General features: G+C 47.3%; 1 protein-coding gene across 8 annotated transcripts in view; it reads right to left on the reverse strand.

The window, feature by feature from the left end:
- Positions 1-12500, reverse strand: part of LOC122258500 (nuclear distribution protein nudE homolog 1) — a 124408-nt gene that overhangs the window by 87597 nt on the left and 24311 nt on the right. For all 8 annotated transcript variants that reach the window (XR_015192367.1, XR_006223680.2, XR_015192368.1 and 5 more), the window contains exon 3: positions 6476-6629. Coding sequence is in view for 5 of the 8 variants with exons in the window: in XM_043024492.2 (XP_042880426.1) it covers positions 6476-6629 (154 nt within the window). In the remaining 3 variants the exon portion in view is untranslated. The remainder of the gene's footprint in view (positions 1-6475; positions 6630-12500) is intronic.

Genomic DNA, 12500 nt, shown 5'->3' on the forward strand with positions numbered 1-12500 from the left:
ATAAACAATAAACAATCCATGAATAACAACAATAAAGGCAATGCAAAAATAATATTGATAAAAGACACTAAGAACAATAACAATAATAACAATAATGGAGAAAGAAATAGAAAGGATCTGAATGCCTTAGCGAGACACAGCAAAGCCAGTAATAGGAAGAAGAGAAACCATGAGCGGAAGCAAGGAAGGGCTATGGGGTAGGGGATGGGAACTAAGGGTAGAAGTAGGAGTAGAGATAGAGGTATAGGTATAGGTAGGGGTATAGGTAGGGGTACGGGTACAAGTATGAGTAGAGGTAGGGGTAGATGTATGGGGTAGGTGTAGGGGTAAGGGGTAGATTTAGGGGGGTAAAGGGAAGAAAAGGAACAGGAGGAAAAGGAGGAGGAGGAGGAGGAGGAAGAAGGGGGAGTGGGCAACAAAGGGCCGTAAAAGTTTCTGGAGGGGAAGGAGAAGGGGTCGGCGGAGGTGGCAGCGGCGGCGCCCCCAGGAGGCCGGCACCGCCACCCACGGAGCCCTAGTGTCGACGGGCCACGACCCTCCCTCGCGCCCACAATGGAAGGTCACGCGGTCGTTATTACATACGTCTTACTCGGCGTACTGAAGCAGGTAACGGCACGCCCCCTCCCCCGGTACGTGACAGCTTACCCCGACACGGATACGGCCGCCCGATCATGCTGACCCACATCGCTTATCGCTACTCTCGGGTCACTTGCTCACCCTGCGATTAGAACGAGTCGCGTCGAGCATTACCCGTCGACCGATTGTCCGTAACCCGACTGACGCTCGTGGGACGCCGCGAACACACGTACGCACCCCCCCCTTTCTCTATCCTACTTCTCTTTCTCTTTCTCTTCCTCTCTCTCTCTCATATTCAAGTATGTGATTATGTGATCCCAGGTGAGGACTTATCATGGTGAGGGTGAAAGTTTATACTGTTATATCGCTCTCCTGAAATGTAAAGATTTTACTATGTATGCTTGTGATTAATCCGATTTTTGTACTGTATTTATATATATATATATATATATATATATATATATATACATATATATATATACATATATATATATACATATATATAATATATATATATATATATATATATATATATATATATATATATATATATATTTCAATCTGTTGATACATCTTGATACATTTGTAAAAAATATGTGAGCCAAAGAGGGACTAAGATTTGGGTAAGATTAACCTATATTAAGTAACTACTTGCCTCAATAAACTTGTCAGTCAAAATGTCTCTATATCCCTCTCTCTCAAACACACACACACATATTAGACACAGTCTTGGCGTATCTACCGATATAAAGCTCCACCACACCCTCCCCTATACAAGCAAATCTTGAGAGTAGGATTAAAATCGGGGACCAGATGAGAAGAGAGAAGGAACTTGCAAGCACCACCCACCCGTATATGTACCATATCCATAGAATCGAACTCTACTCGACGTGACGTAGTCTCAGAAAAAATAAATACACATGCATACACACGCACTCACGCACGCACACGCACACACACACACACGCATACAATGACAAGAAAGATTATCCCCATCACATTAATAAAACGAAACCGGTGCACAGCGCAACATAGCACAGGCATCATACTCGGCACTGCATTGACCCCTGGAGTTGAACCTATGTAGATTCAGTTGTCACATGACGCAGCAACAAGCCGAATCCCAGAGAACCAGCCTCATGACCAACTTTTATCTAATTAAGAAATAAATGATAAACGATCAATTAAGCAGAGACGAGCAAGCAGTCGACCCATAACGAACCTGCAGAAACATCGTGACGCGCCTGCAGACAGGTCGTGATGAACCTACTGACTAATCACGGTGATTCCCTGAGTCGTGACGAAAACTAACGCATCATCTGTCTATCTCTGTCTGTCTGTCTGCCTATCAATCTTTTTTATGCGACTGTCTGTTTGCCTGTTTATCTATATACTAATCTGTCTGTCTGTCTGTCTATCTATATATCATCATTTGCATCCTAGGCCAACAGTAAGACTGAGCAACTTTTTTGGTTACTGGTACTACCAGAAGCGAGGCGAGGGGGGGGGGGGTAAAACTTGTAATTACATTTGTAAGTTTGCGCTTTTTAGATTAAATTTCCTAGTACAATAATTCTACGAACCTGTGCTTTGCACAATGAAGTCTGAATGAAAATTAAGACAGTACAACTTTACGTTGGGACAAGTCGTACCTCTCAATCTTTCAGTAAGGAAAACCACTGTTTCTAAACAGCAAAGGGACAATCCATCCATGGTTACGATTACACAAACAAAAGAGATCTAATTCAATATGCAATCAGTCAGTCAATCAGTCTGTCAGTCGGTCAGTCTCCGTCTCTTTCTCTCTCTCCCTAAAAGGAGTATGAGCCTTATAGCCTAAATCATGCACGATCCCCCGGTCATCATGCGGCGGTTCCTGTGGGCGGTCATGCAAACGCACCGCATCTAACCTTGAAGGAAGTTACCATCCAGACCGCACAAACACCGGCTACGAAGGACGGAGGAAGACGGAGGGGAGAGGGGAGAGGGGGGAGGGGGAGGGGTATTGACGGTTGAGAGGAAGGGTGGGTGGGAGGGGGGACGGAGGAATAAAGAAGAAGGATAAGTGAGGTGGGGATGGGGAGGGGAGGGGGGATTGGGAGGAGAGAGAAGTGGGCTGGGCTCGGGAAGGGGAAGAGGTGGAGGAGAGGTGGAGAAGAGAAGAGGAGAGGAGAGGAGAAGTTGTAAGGGAAGGAATTTGGTGGAAAGAGAAATATAATAGAGAAGATAGGGGAAGGGAAGAAAAAGGAAAGAAAGGAAAGAAGAGAGAACAGAAGGGAAGGAGAGAGAAGGGAAGGGAAAGGAAGGGAACGGAACGGAAGGGAAGAGAGGAGAAGAGAAAAAAAAATATATAATAGAGAAGGAGAGGAAGGTGGGGGGGGGGGCAACACCAGACCCACCCAACGCGCCGCTTCGTGAATCCCTCCACGGTAGCTACCTCTTTGTACAGCCACACCAATGATGTCTCGTCCACTCTCCTTCCCCTCATCCCCGCTTCATCCATGTCCATGAATTATCCCAACTTTATTTCCCCCCTTTCAATCATCTTATGCATATCTGCACCACAAGAAGCTTTGAAGGGAAAGGGTTGGGGTAAGGGGGATAGGGGCGTCGCACGGAAACATAAGCTTAAAGCTTTATGCATAATGCCAAGCCATCACGAAACCTTGTTGCGACGGAGCTGCAGAGACGGGGGGAGGAGGGAGTGGAAAGGGGGGAGGGTGAAGGGGAGGGGATCAATAGGAGGGCTCGGGGATAGTGAGGAGGGAGGGTACGTGGGTGGGGAGGAGTTGCACAGGTATATCCTCTACCCCCCTTCCCCCTCCCACCCCACCGCAAGCCGCACCTTTTATGTGCGTGTCCTCTGGGAAACAAAGCCTCGATTCACTCGAATCTATTTTTACGCACTGCACTCTTCCACGCAAATTAAAATGCCGTAAAGTGTCCTTTTTCTTCTCCCCCCCCCCTCCCAAAAAAGTCTTTCCAGAGAGAATAAGGAGTTACATTAAAGTCCCACTTACGTTTTCAAAGTGTAACTGTCATTAATGTTGAATCCCCATGTCGAAATGTCCCTCCTTCAATTGCAATTGCAATTGAACTCGGTACCCCAATAAACAAAGTGTTTTATCCTTTCTGTTCTTTTTATACTATTTATGGAAATTATCATATTTTATCTTAAAAGCATACTAAAAAAAAACTTCATAAACTCGCACGGGCCGTAACTGTTGATATTGCGGCCAATCTTCTGCACTCGATCAACGCGCACCAAACCTGCTCCACAAATCCCATGAACAACACCTGCCCACCACCCTTTCCCTACGACGAACTAACTATCTGCTCCAGCTCCTTCCTCCTTTCCCTCTTGCCCTTCCACTTGACTCTCGGCCAACCCAGCCAAGTCAAAACAAGGACAGCCATCAAGGTGGTCTCGTTGGCCTTCGATGAGCCAACCACGTTCCACATTTCCAGTAATTCTCCTCTCCCTCCACCTCCGCCTTCACTACCTCTCTCCTCCTCTCCCCCTCTGTCCTGCTCCCTCTCCCTCTCCCTCTCTCCCCCTCTGTCCCACCCCTACCCCCCACATCTTCCCTTCCTCCGTCCCATTCCCCACTGTCACCTTATGGGGCTTCTCTCTTTCGTGATGGAACTAAGGGAAAAAGACGGTGGGAGGGAATGGGTAGGGCGAAGGAATAGTTGGCACAAGGTTAGGAAACAAGGAACTGAATAAAACTAGTAAGTGGGAAACATGACAGAGGAGGAAAGAGAGAAAGAGAAAGAGAGAGAGAGCGTGAGAGAGGAGGAAGGGGAGGAGGCGGGTGAAGGAGGGAGGGAGGGAAAGAAGATGGGGTAGGTTGAGAGGGAGAGGGGGAGATATAGAGAGAGAATAAGAGAGAGAGAGAGAGAGAGAGAGAGAGAGAGAGAGAGAGAGAGAGAGAGAGAGAGAGAGAGAGAGAGAGAGAGAGAGAGAGAGAATGAATAAGAATCAGTAGCAAGCAAGCAGAATAGATCACCATGCAGAATGACCTCAATTTTCTTACAAAGGAGATCAAGGTTAAGCAATAAAGTCCAGCAACCCAGGATATCGACCGCGTCCGCCCTTTGCCCTCACTACTACAACCGACACAGCCTGTCATTCCGTCTCGGGAGTAGCCTACCGTTCTTTAAGACGGGGAAGGGGAGGGGGCATGAGTTTAGGAAGAACGCATAAAAAAGGAGGTGGGGATTCAAGTATGCAGAATGGGAGGGGCACGGGAGAGGGGGGGGGGTGGATTTAAGCATACTGCAAAATGGAGTGTCATGGATTCAAACATGCAAACGGAGGGGTGTTGCCATCGATTCAAGCATGCAATCAGGGGGGGAAGGGGTTCAAGCATGCAAAGGGTGTTATGGATTCAAGCATACGAAAAGGTGGGTGAGGGTGGTCTCAAGTATACAAATCGGGGTGGGGGTATAGATTCAAGCATACGAAAAAGGGGATATCTAAATATAACAGAAAGGGGGGAGGGGTCAAGGATTCTAGCATACAATAAAGGGTGTGCATTATAACTTCAAACATGCAAGAAGGGGGTGTTGGTGCCATGGATTCAAGCACCCATGGTAACACATACACCCATGGAAAAAAAGAAGAATAAACAAACGATCGAATAAGTACGTGACCGCAAGAAGGCACCTAATCTATTCGAACAAAAGACAGATGACGTCATGTTATGTATACGCCAACCCGGAAGAAGACGTGGGGGCGAAGACGATGACGAAGGCGAAGATGGAGGAGGAACTGGAGAAAAAAGTCGACATACCCCAGTTGAAGGAAATTTACATATTTCCTCTCCTCGACGGCACATTAATTCCATCCATCTATATTTCTAATCTGATTTTAACTAATTCTCCGTGGGATAGTTATTCTGTCTACATATATGAATAACAGCTAATATTTTCTGCATTATATGCTTATTTTGTCTATTTATATCTCTTCTAGAAACTCTTTATTAAACACTCATTCTATGCTATCTACCATTTCCCCCTTCAAACGTGCAATTATCCATAATCAATCAAAGGATTGCAAGCGAAATCGTGCAACAAAGGAGCCAACAAAACGACGAAGTTTGAGGAGAAAGAGGAGGAGGAGGAGAAAGAGGAGATGGAAAGTAAGAAAAGAAGGAAGAAATTTATGATAATTATGCTGAAGATAAGGAAGAAAACAAGCAACGAGGAGGAAAATGGGAATGAACGCGAGGAAGAGGAAGGAAATAGCGATGCAGCAGAGAAAACAAAAGGCAAAGTCTACCTAAACACCCCAATACCCGGCAACTACCATCGCGCGATTGAATGTTGACACGGCGAGAGAAAAAAGCGATAGGTCTTGGCCATTGTTCCAGGACAAAGCCAAGGGGGAGGGCGGCCACCGAGAGGAGCGGCGAGGGACGTTCAGCAAATAAAAAAGAATCCTGCAAGAAGACTGATCCTGGACAAACATCACTCTTTTTTCCCCTCGAGTTGCAAGTCACGATCTACACGTCCCTTTCCCATCCCAACAACTCGGAAAGAATATGAGGGACGGAGGGAGGGAGGGAGGGTGTGTGTGTGTAAGCGTGCATCCGTGCGTCTATGCATGTGCACCTATCTTACAGTCGTGCAAAGGTGTGTTGAACTTCCTGCCAGAGGTTCATCGTACCCTGGCCTCTCCTAGGACCAAGCAGGAGAGCTTTAAGCTAGGATCGACAGCGTAAAATGAAGGATTAGCCCAAAGGTCTCCAGAGTCATCCCCTGGATCTAATCACACCTGAAGAAGCAAACCACTGAATAACAACTCGACAGTGAATCACTGCAGTCGACCCCCTCCCCCCCAAGAAAAGGTACACAAAGCAATTTCTCCCGAATTAGCAACAGAGCGTGACTGTACCTTGAGGGAATCGTTTTCGATGGCCAGGCGATTCAGCTGTGACTGGTACTCGGAGCACCGATTCTCCGTCTGTTCCAGCTGAGCCTCCAGCTCCGCCTCAAGCTCTCGGCTGCCGCTCTGGAATTCCTCCAGCTCTTCTCGCGTCTCTTCAAGGCTGCAAAAGAGAGGGAAAAAATGAGAGAGGCCAGAAGAAAATCAAATTTCTATTTCCACACTAAATGAACCAAAAATACTCGCAGGATCCCTGTTCTAACAAGCTGTCATTCCCAAGGTTAACTACTTTTATTTCCTAATTGTAAAAAAAAGGAAGAAAAAAAATCAATCATTGGAGGGCGAGGAGACAAGAAAGGGGAACGCCCTGAGCCCACCCCTTCAAAGGCCAACAAACGGCTGCTCCAACGCCATCACGTGATGCTCGCTGCCCACTCTTTCATTCACCCTCGTCCTCTCCTCCGCAAGAAAACATCGAATTCATTGCATTTCAACAACCAGAAAAGTATCTAGACCCATTTTAGGATCTTAGTATTAGGGTAACCGATAGATGGCACACTTAAGTTTTAGAACTAACTCTCAACACCTGGTGTTGGTGCCTGGTCCTAACACTTGAAGCCCGTTGCCTGGACCCCCCCCCCCCGCCTACTTTTTTGGGTGAGTTAAAACTGCCAAGTCATATCAAACATTTAAAGAGGCATTATAGACAGGTTCTGATAACCATCGGAGCTACAAGCTTGTTCCGCGCAGATTCATATGCTAAAGTGTCATAACTAACCCGCGACGAGTCCTCTTCGTGTTGGAGCACCCTATCGGGAAGTTATGCGATTATGACACAGTTCATGAACGAGAGAGAGAGAGAGAGAGAGAGAGAGAGAGAGAGAGAGAGAGAGAGAGAGAGAGAGAGAGAGAGAGAGAGAGAGAGAGAGAGAGAGAGAGAGAGTATGAGAGAGAAAGGGGAGAGGGAGCAGTTATGATTATCCATTGGCAGTACTCGATTGAGGATACAATCGCGTGTACGGTCAGGGATTAAGGAAGCACCGATGAGGAACACAATGGATGTAAGATGAGGAGGACGGGGAGGACATGATGGGGAGGGGGGGGTAGTTAGTGAGAAAAGCGTCAACGTTCGGTAGTTGTGCTTTGGCTTTGATGTGGAGTACAAACTTCAATATATTTTATATAACATAAACTGTGTAAACTTTAGATAGCTAACTTTCTATCTACAGCAGATAAACAATAAAATGTAAAATAACAAAGTACATATAAATTAAATAAAGAAAAGCGTTTCTCTTTTCAAATAATGTTTTTATATGTAATGCTTCTTTACCAAGGTAACCGAGTCCTTGTTTTAGTTACACAACGCACTTAACGGTATGCTAAAAGGTGTGAATAATACCGCGCTTATCATTATCCATCCTGACACGTAGTGCGTTTTCCAATCACGTGGCTCGTTAATCAGAATGGCCTCGCGATAATGCATACACAACAAATGCCTTTGAACAATGCTATCAACTTCAAGGAGAGAACAAGGCAAATCGCGATAACGTATCTGATTGCAGCGTCGACTAGCGTGTACCTATAAAAAGCCTTCCCGAACATGTCGAAAACGTGAGCCTCATCTCGCGCCCGATCAAGGATGTGGGCCACGTTAGCTCGCTTCTCATTACGTCTCATTATCGAGTCTAAGAGGTCGCGCCTCTGTGGCACACGACGAAGACGAATGTCCGGTTCCTACTCCTCCGACTGCTGGAACCCGACCAAATAAAAGGACCGGGACCCGTCGACCCGCCGAAGCTGTCCTGCAGGTTTGGACGGGTGGGAGCGCCCAAGGGTGGCAGCAGGCAGGGTGGGTGCGATGACTCACCCACTAACTGCTTGCTTGGCCGGGTAGGAGGAGGAGGAGGAGGAGGGGGGGTGTAAGTGGGAGTGGGAAGAGTGGGGAAGGGGAAGGAAGACGAGGGCGAGGGGGGCATCAAAGGAACAACAGAGAAAAGGAAGCAATAGAAGAGACAAACAAAAGCGGGAAGAGAGGAAGGGAGAGGGAGGAAAAGGACGAAAGGACGCGTGACGTTGCAGGCAGGAACGAACCAGTTCTGATTCGAAGTGATGGGTTAATGGAACCCAATGAAGTTCAAAGGTGGGAACAACGAGCTTTAAACGGGGTGAAGGAAGGTCCAAGAGCAGAGGCGATGGCATGCGGGAGATGAGCTTTAAGGTCGCGAGTGGAAGGCTACGAGGTGAGAGAGGAGAACTTAAAGGTGGTCACACACAGCCATCGCCGCCCGAACAGAGGATCAGCTGGCGTGCTCTTCTGGGTGAAGCAGACGGCAAAAGCTTAAACGAATCTCTGGCGTTATCTATTGGCCTAGACCCTCCGCTTCCAGTTATTGAAGAGAAGCCCCTGTGTTATAACATACACACGACACCAGTCAAGGGGATAGTGGCCAGGGATGCCTCGATAAGTTAACAGTTAACCTCTAACATGTCCCTGTCGATTGCACCGTAATCAGAGAGGGAGAGAGAGGTGATAAAGAGAAACAGAGAGAACAGACACAGCGGGGTGTTAATTTTGTCATTCAAACTAGCACCGAATCAATCTCCGCCATCCCAAAGTGACACCTGACACTAAAGGAGGAACAGAGAGCAACCTTGAACAAGACTCGACTCCTGTTGCTCCCAATCCATACTCCCTTACAAGCCTTTCACGCGCCATTAACCTTACGACGTCCAATACCCAGTCAATCAAATAACGCGCAGTGCCTAACTGCCCCTCACTCCGACCCCCCCCCCCCTTCTCACCCGATGCCCAGCACCCTAGCCCTGCGGTGCCCGAGTCCCAAGGCCGCGAGTGAAAGTCTACCGCCACCGTAGCACGGCGTGTTTGCGGCCCGTGCCTGCTACCCCGTGGCACCCGGCATTCCTCGCGTGCCTGCTCGGGTCACAGCAGTTTCACAAAGCGTCGCAGGTCGGCCGCCTCCCCGTGCCATGCCCGTTAGGAAGGCTGCTCCTTCGCCTGCAAACCTGTGTCAGCTGATGGAAGAGTCGACAAGTCACACAATCTCATTGCTGGAGAAACCTGCACAGCTGCGGTGACAGTTAACTTGTCGATCGTTTGTCATTACTCGCACTTGACAAGATTATACGATGACAACACGAACTGACATATCAAGGAAGTGTCACGACAACTGAGAAAAAAGCCAGATTGACAACACCCCCTCCCCCCCTGCCCTCACAAGCCAACAGGCCAACACGCGGAACAATGGCATGGATGTTTGGCTCCCATCCCTCACAGCTGCCAAAACGACAACGGAAGCGGAAATTGTGCAAAGTGTCAGTAATTAACCTGCGCCTACGGCCTAATTTCCGCTTACCGACCTTGCGTATCGCGATAACCCCGTTCCCTGACATGGCGATATATAAACACAGTAACGGTGACGGCAAACCCTTCATCCAGATACGAGAGAAAGTCGCCGATCCTATGCACTTCTGCATGTGACCTGAGCTCACTGCTACCCCTCCCTCACCCTCCCCCTCCAACAACTCCCCGCTAACATGTCCTGCCTTACGTGGAAACATTCCTCGCGACTCATTCCTCTCTCTTCACACTTCTCACAGAGACCCAAGACCAAACCCAATTCTTATTTACCATGTTTGCGAGTGCCATTTCCTTTCCCCGACCTCACGGCACGGAGAAACACGAAGGCTGAATAAAAAAGAGTCAAGTGCCAGGGAGCTCTGGATGCTTCTCGCCAGATTCTTTTGAGGCGAGTCCACTTAATGGGTCAAGCAAGAGCCGAGGAGAGCTGGAGCCTCTAAGCCCAAGAAGAAAGGTTGCACAACTCTCCCTCTTTCACTCTTTCACGGCCAAGCATTCTTCGGCAGCATTGCAACACTCGGATTTCACTGATTTCTCTCAAGTATCAGTGCTTGACATTTTTTTCTTGTTTGTGTGAAAGACAACACGGATAATAATTCATCTGCTTAAGGCTGTTAGTGTTTATTTACGTGTTTGTGAGCAAGAAAGCGAATAAACGAGTGAGTGAGTGAATATATGTGCGAGCATGTGTGTGCGTGCGTATCTTTTCCTAATACTTTTGTGTGTAAAGTGATTCAAATGCGAGTTTTCTACGAGCTCTCTACAAGAAACACGCAAACACCCAATTTGTTTAAATGTTAAAAAGAAAGCACTTTGAGACGATCTCCCCGCACAAGTTTGCGGTGAAGCTCACGCAAGCAAACGCCTTTCATGGTGTTGCAGCCATTTCTTTAAATCATGCTTGCTGTACCTCAAGCAACACAAGGAAAAAAACGAGTTTGTTCGTTCATGCATTAACATTAACGCTCAAAACACAATTACTGGGCATTTTTCGTTGTTTGATGAGTGAAATAATCATATAAAACAACAACGAAAAACAAAAACAATTATATGGGACCATCTACATAACCTTAACTAAGATAGAAGAAGCTGATAACATCTTCAACAACCTTTACCAATGCCTAGCCTATCCCTGCTATCAGAGCTTTATATACCAGGTTAACCTTGAATACACGACGTCGCAATCACGGGGGGAAAGGGGGGGGGGGGTAATGAGAGATCTCGCGTGACCTGGCTTGGTTATTGACGCGCAATAGATCTACCCTACATGTATGATTACTCGCTTTGATATTGCGGTGATATCAAAGTCGGTGCCGGAATGTCTAGAAATACGCATGTTTGTTAAGCCTAATATGCCTGCATGTATGTGTGTATAATCTGTATATTATATGTGTGTGTGTGTGTGTGTGTGTGTGTGTGTGTGTGTGTGTGTGTGTGTGTGTGTGTGTGTGTGTGTGTGTGTGTGTGTGTGTGTGTGTGTGTGTGTGTGTGTGTGTGTGTGTGTGTGTGTACATGTGTGAGCGCGTGTATGCGTGCATATTAATTACGACTTAAAAGAAGGGTCTGCAGGAAACAGTGAGCGAATAAGACTTTCCATTCTTCGGCATGCCATCCCGCCGCTGCTGGCCGGCCATACAATCAGCTTGATTAGAAGCCTGATATCCTCGCGTCCACTTGCCATCTTCTTCACTCACTCTCGGACGAGCCGCAGACACGCACCTTCAGTTCGCGTGACCTTACACCGTGTTCCTCTTCGCCAACTGACCTTATATATTCATGAAGGAGAACCAAGTGCGGCGAACGTAGAAGCTTAACATTTCAGGTTGTTTGCACTGAGTAATGCAATTGCACCGCCGTTTGCACTGAAGGTGTCTCTCGGGAGGAGGCGAGATAGCCCGCATTTAAAAGGTGCCGTCGGGAGAGAAAATGCTAAAGGGGCTCGAGAACTGTTCTATTTCTGAAATTATTTTTATATTTCACGAGACCGCTTTTTTATTGGTCTACTTCTTGCTTCACCTTTGGTTTATGATTTTTTTTATTCAAGGTTTTAATTTATACTTTATTTTAAATACATCAAATTTTACGCCTTCCGGTAAGTGATCTCTTCAATCTTATTCAATCTATGTATCACCTTAAGTCCATTAAAATTCCAGGTCCACCGAAAGAACGATTTCCTTAATCCCAATTCGTCCGCCGAGTCACTGCTAAAGTGATCAGCACCCTATCTATCCGCCGCGACCCATCATGTAACTGGGGATGGGCGCCGCTGGCCTATGTGGCTCACGCCAACCACGCCCATCGCCACGTGCCTACTGTTAATGTCTCCTGACGTGTCGGGTTACCTATCCCTCCTCGGCTGGGCCTCGGTGTCCGCGGGGTCACACGGGTCGAGCTTGAACCCCTAATATGTATTCATGTTTCCGTTTGCAGATAAATATATACTACTTTTCCCCACAAGAGATCTTCCTCCCACGCAGAGAACAACAAAAATTCCCAGCCTATGTAAACAGACGCTCGTCCAAACCCGCACACATAAGATCTAGCAGAGGCAAACAAAATCCTTCATCCAACCACTGTCCTCATCAAGTGGCGCCGCTGTCGCCTGCCCTCCTCTGCACCCTTCCTCCCTCATTCGCCACTTCCCCCTTACGCCCC

This window comes from Penaeus japonicus, unplaced genomic scaffold, assembly GCF_977035675.1.
Source record: "Penaeus japonicus unplaced genomic scaffold, GWHDUDI00000001_assembly GWHDUDI00000027, whole genome shotgun sequence".
Lineage (NCBI taxonomy): Eukaryota > Metazoa > Arthropoda > Malacostraca > Decapoda > Penaeidae > Penaeus > Penaeus japonicus.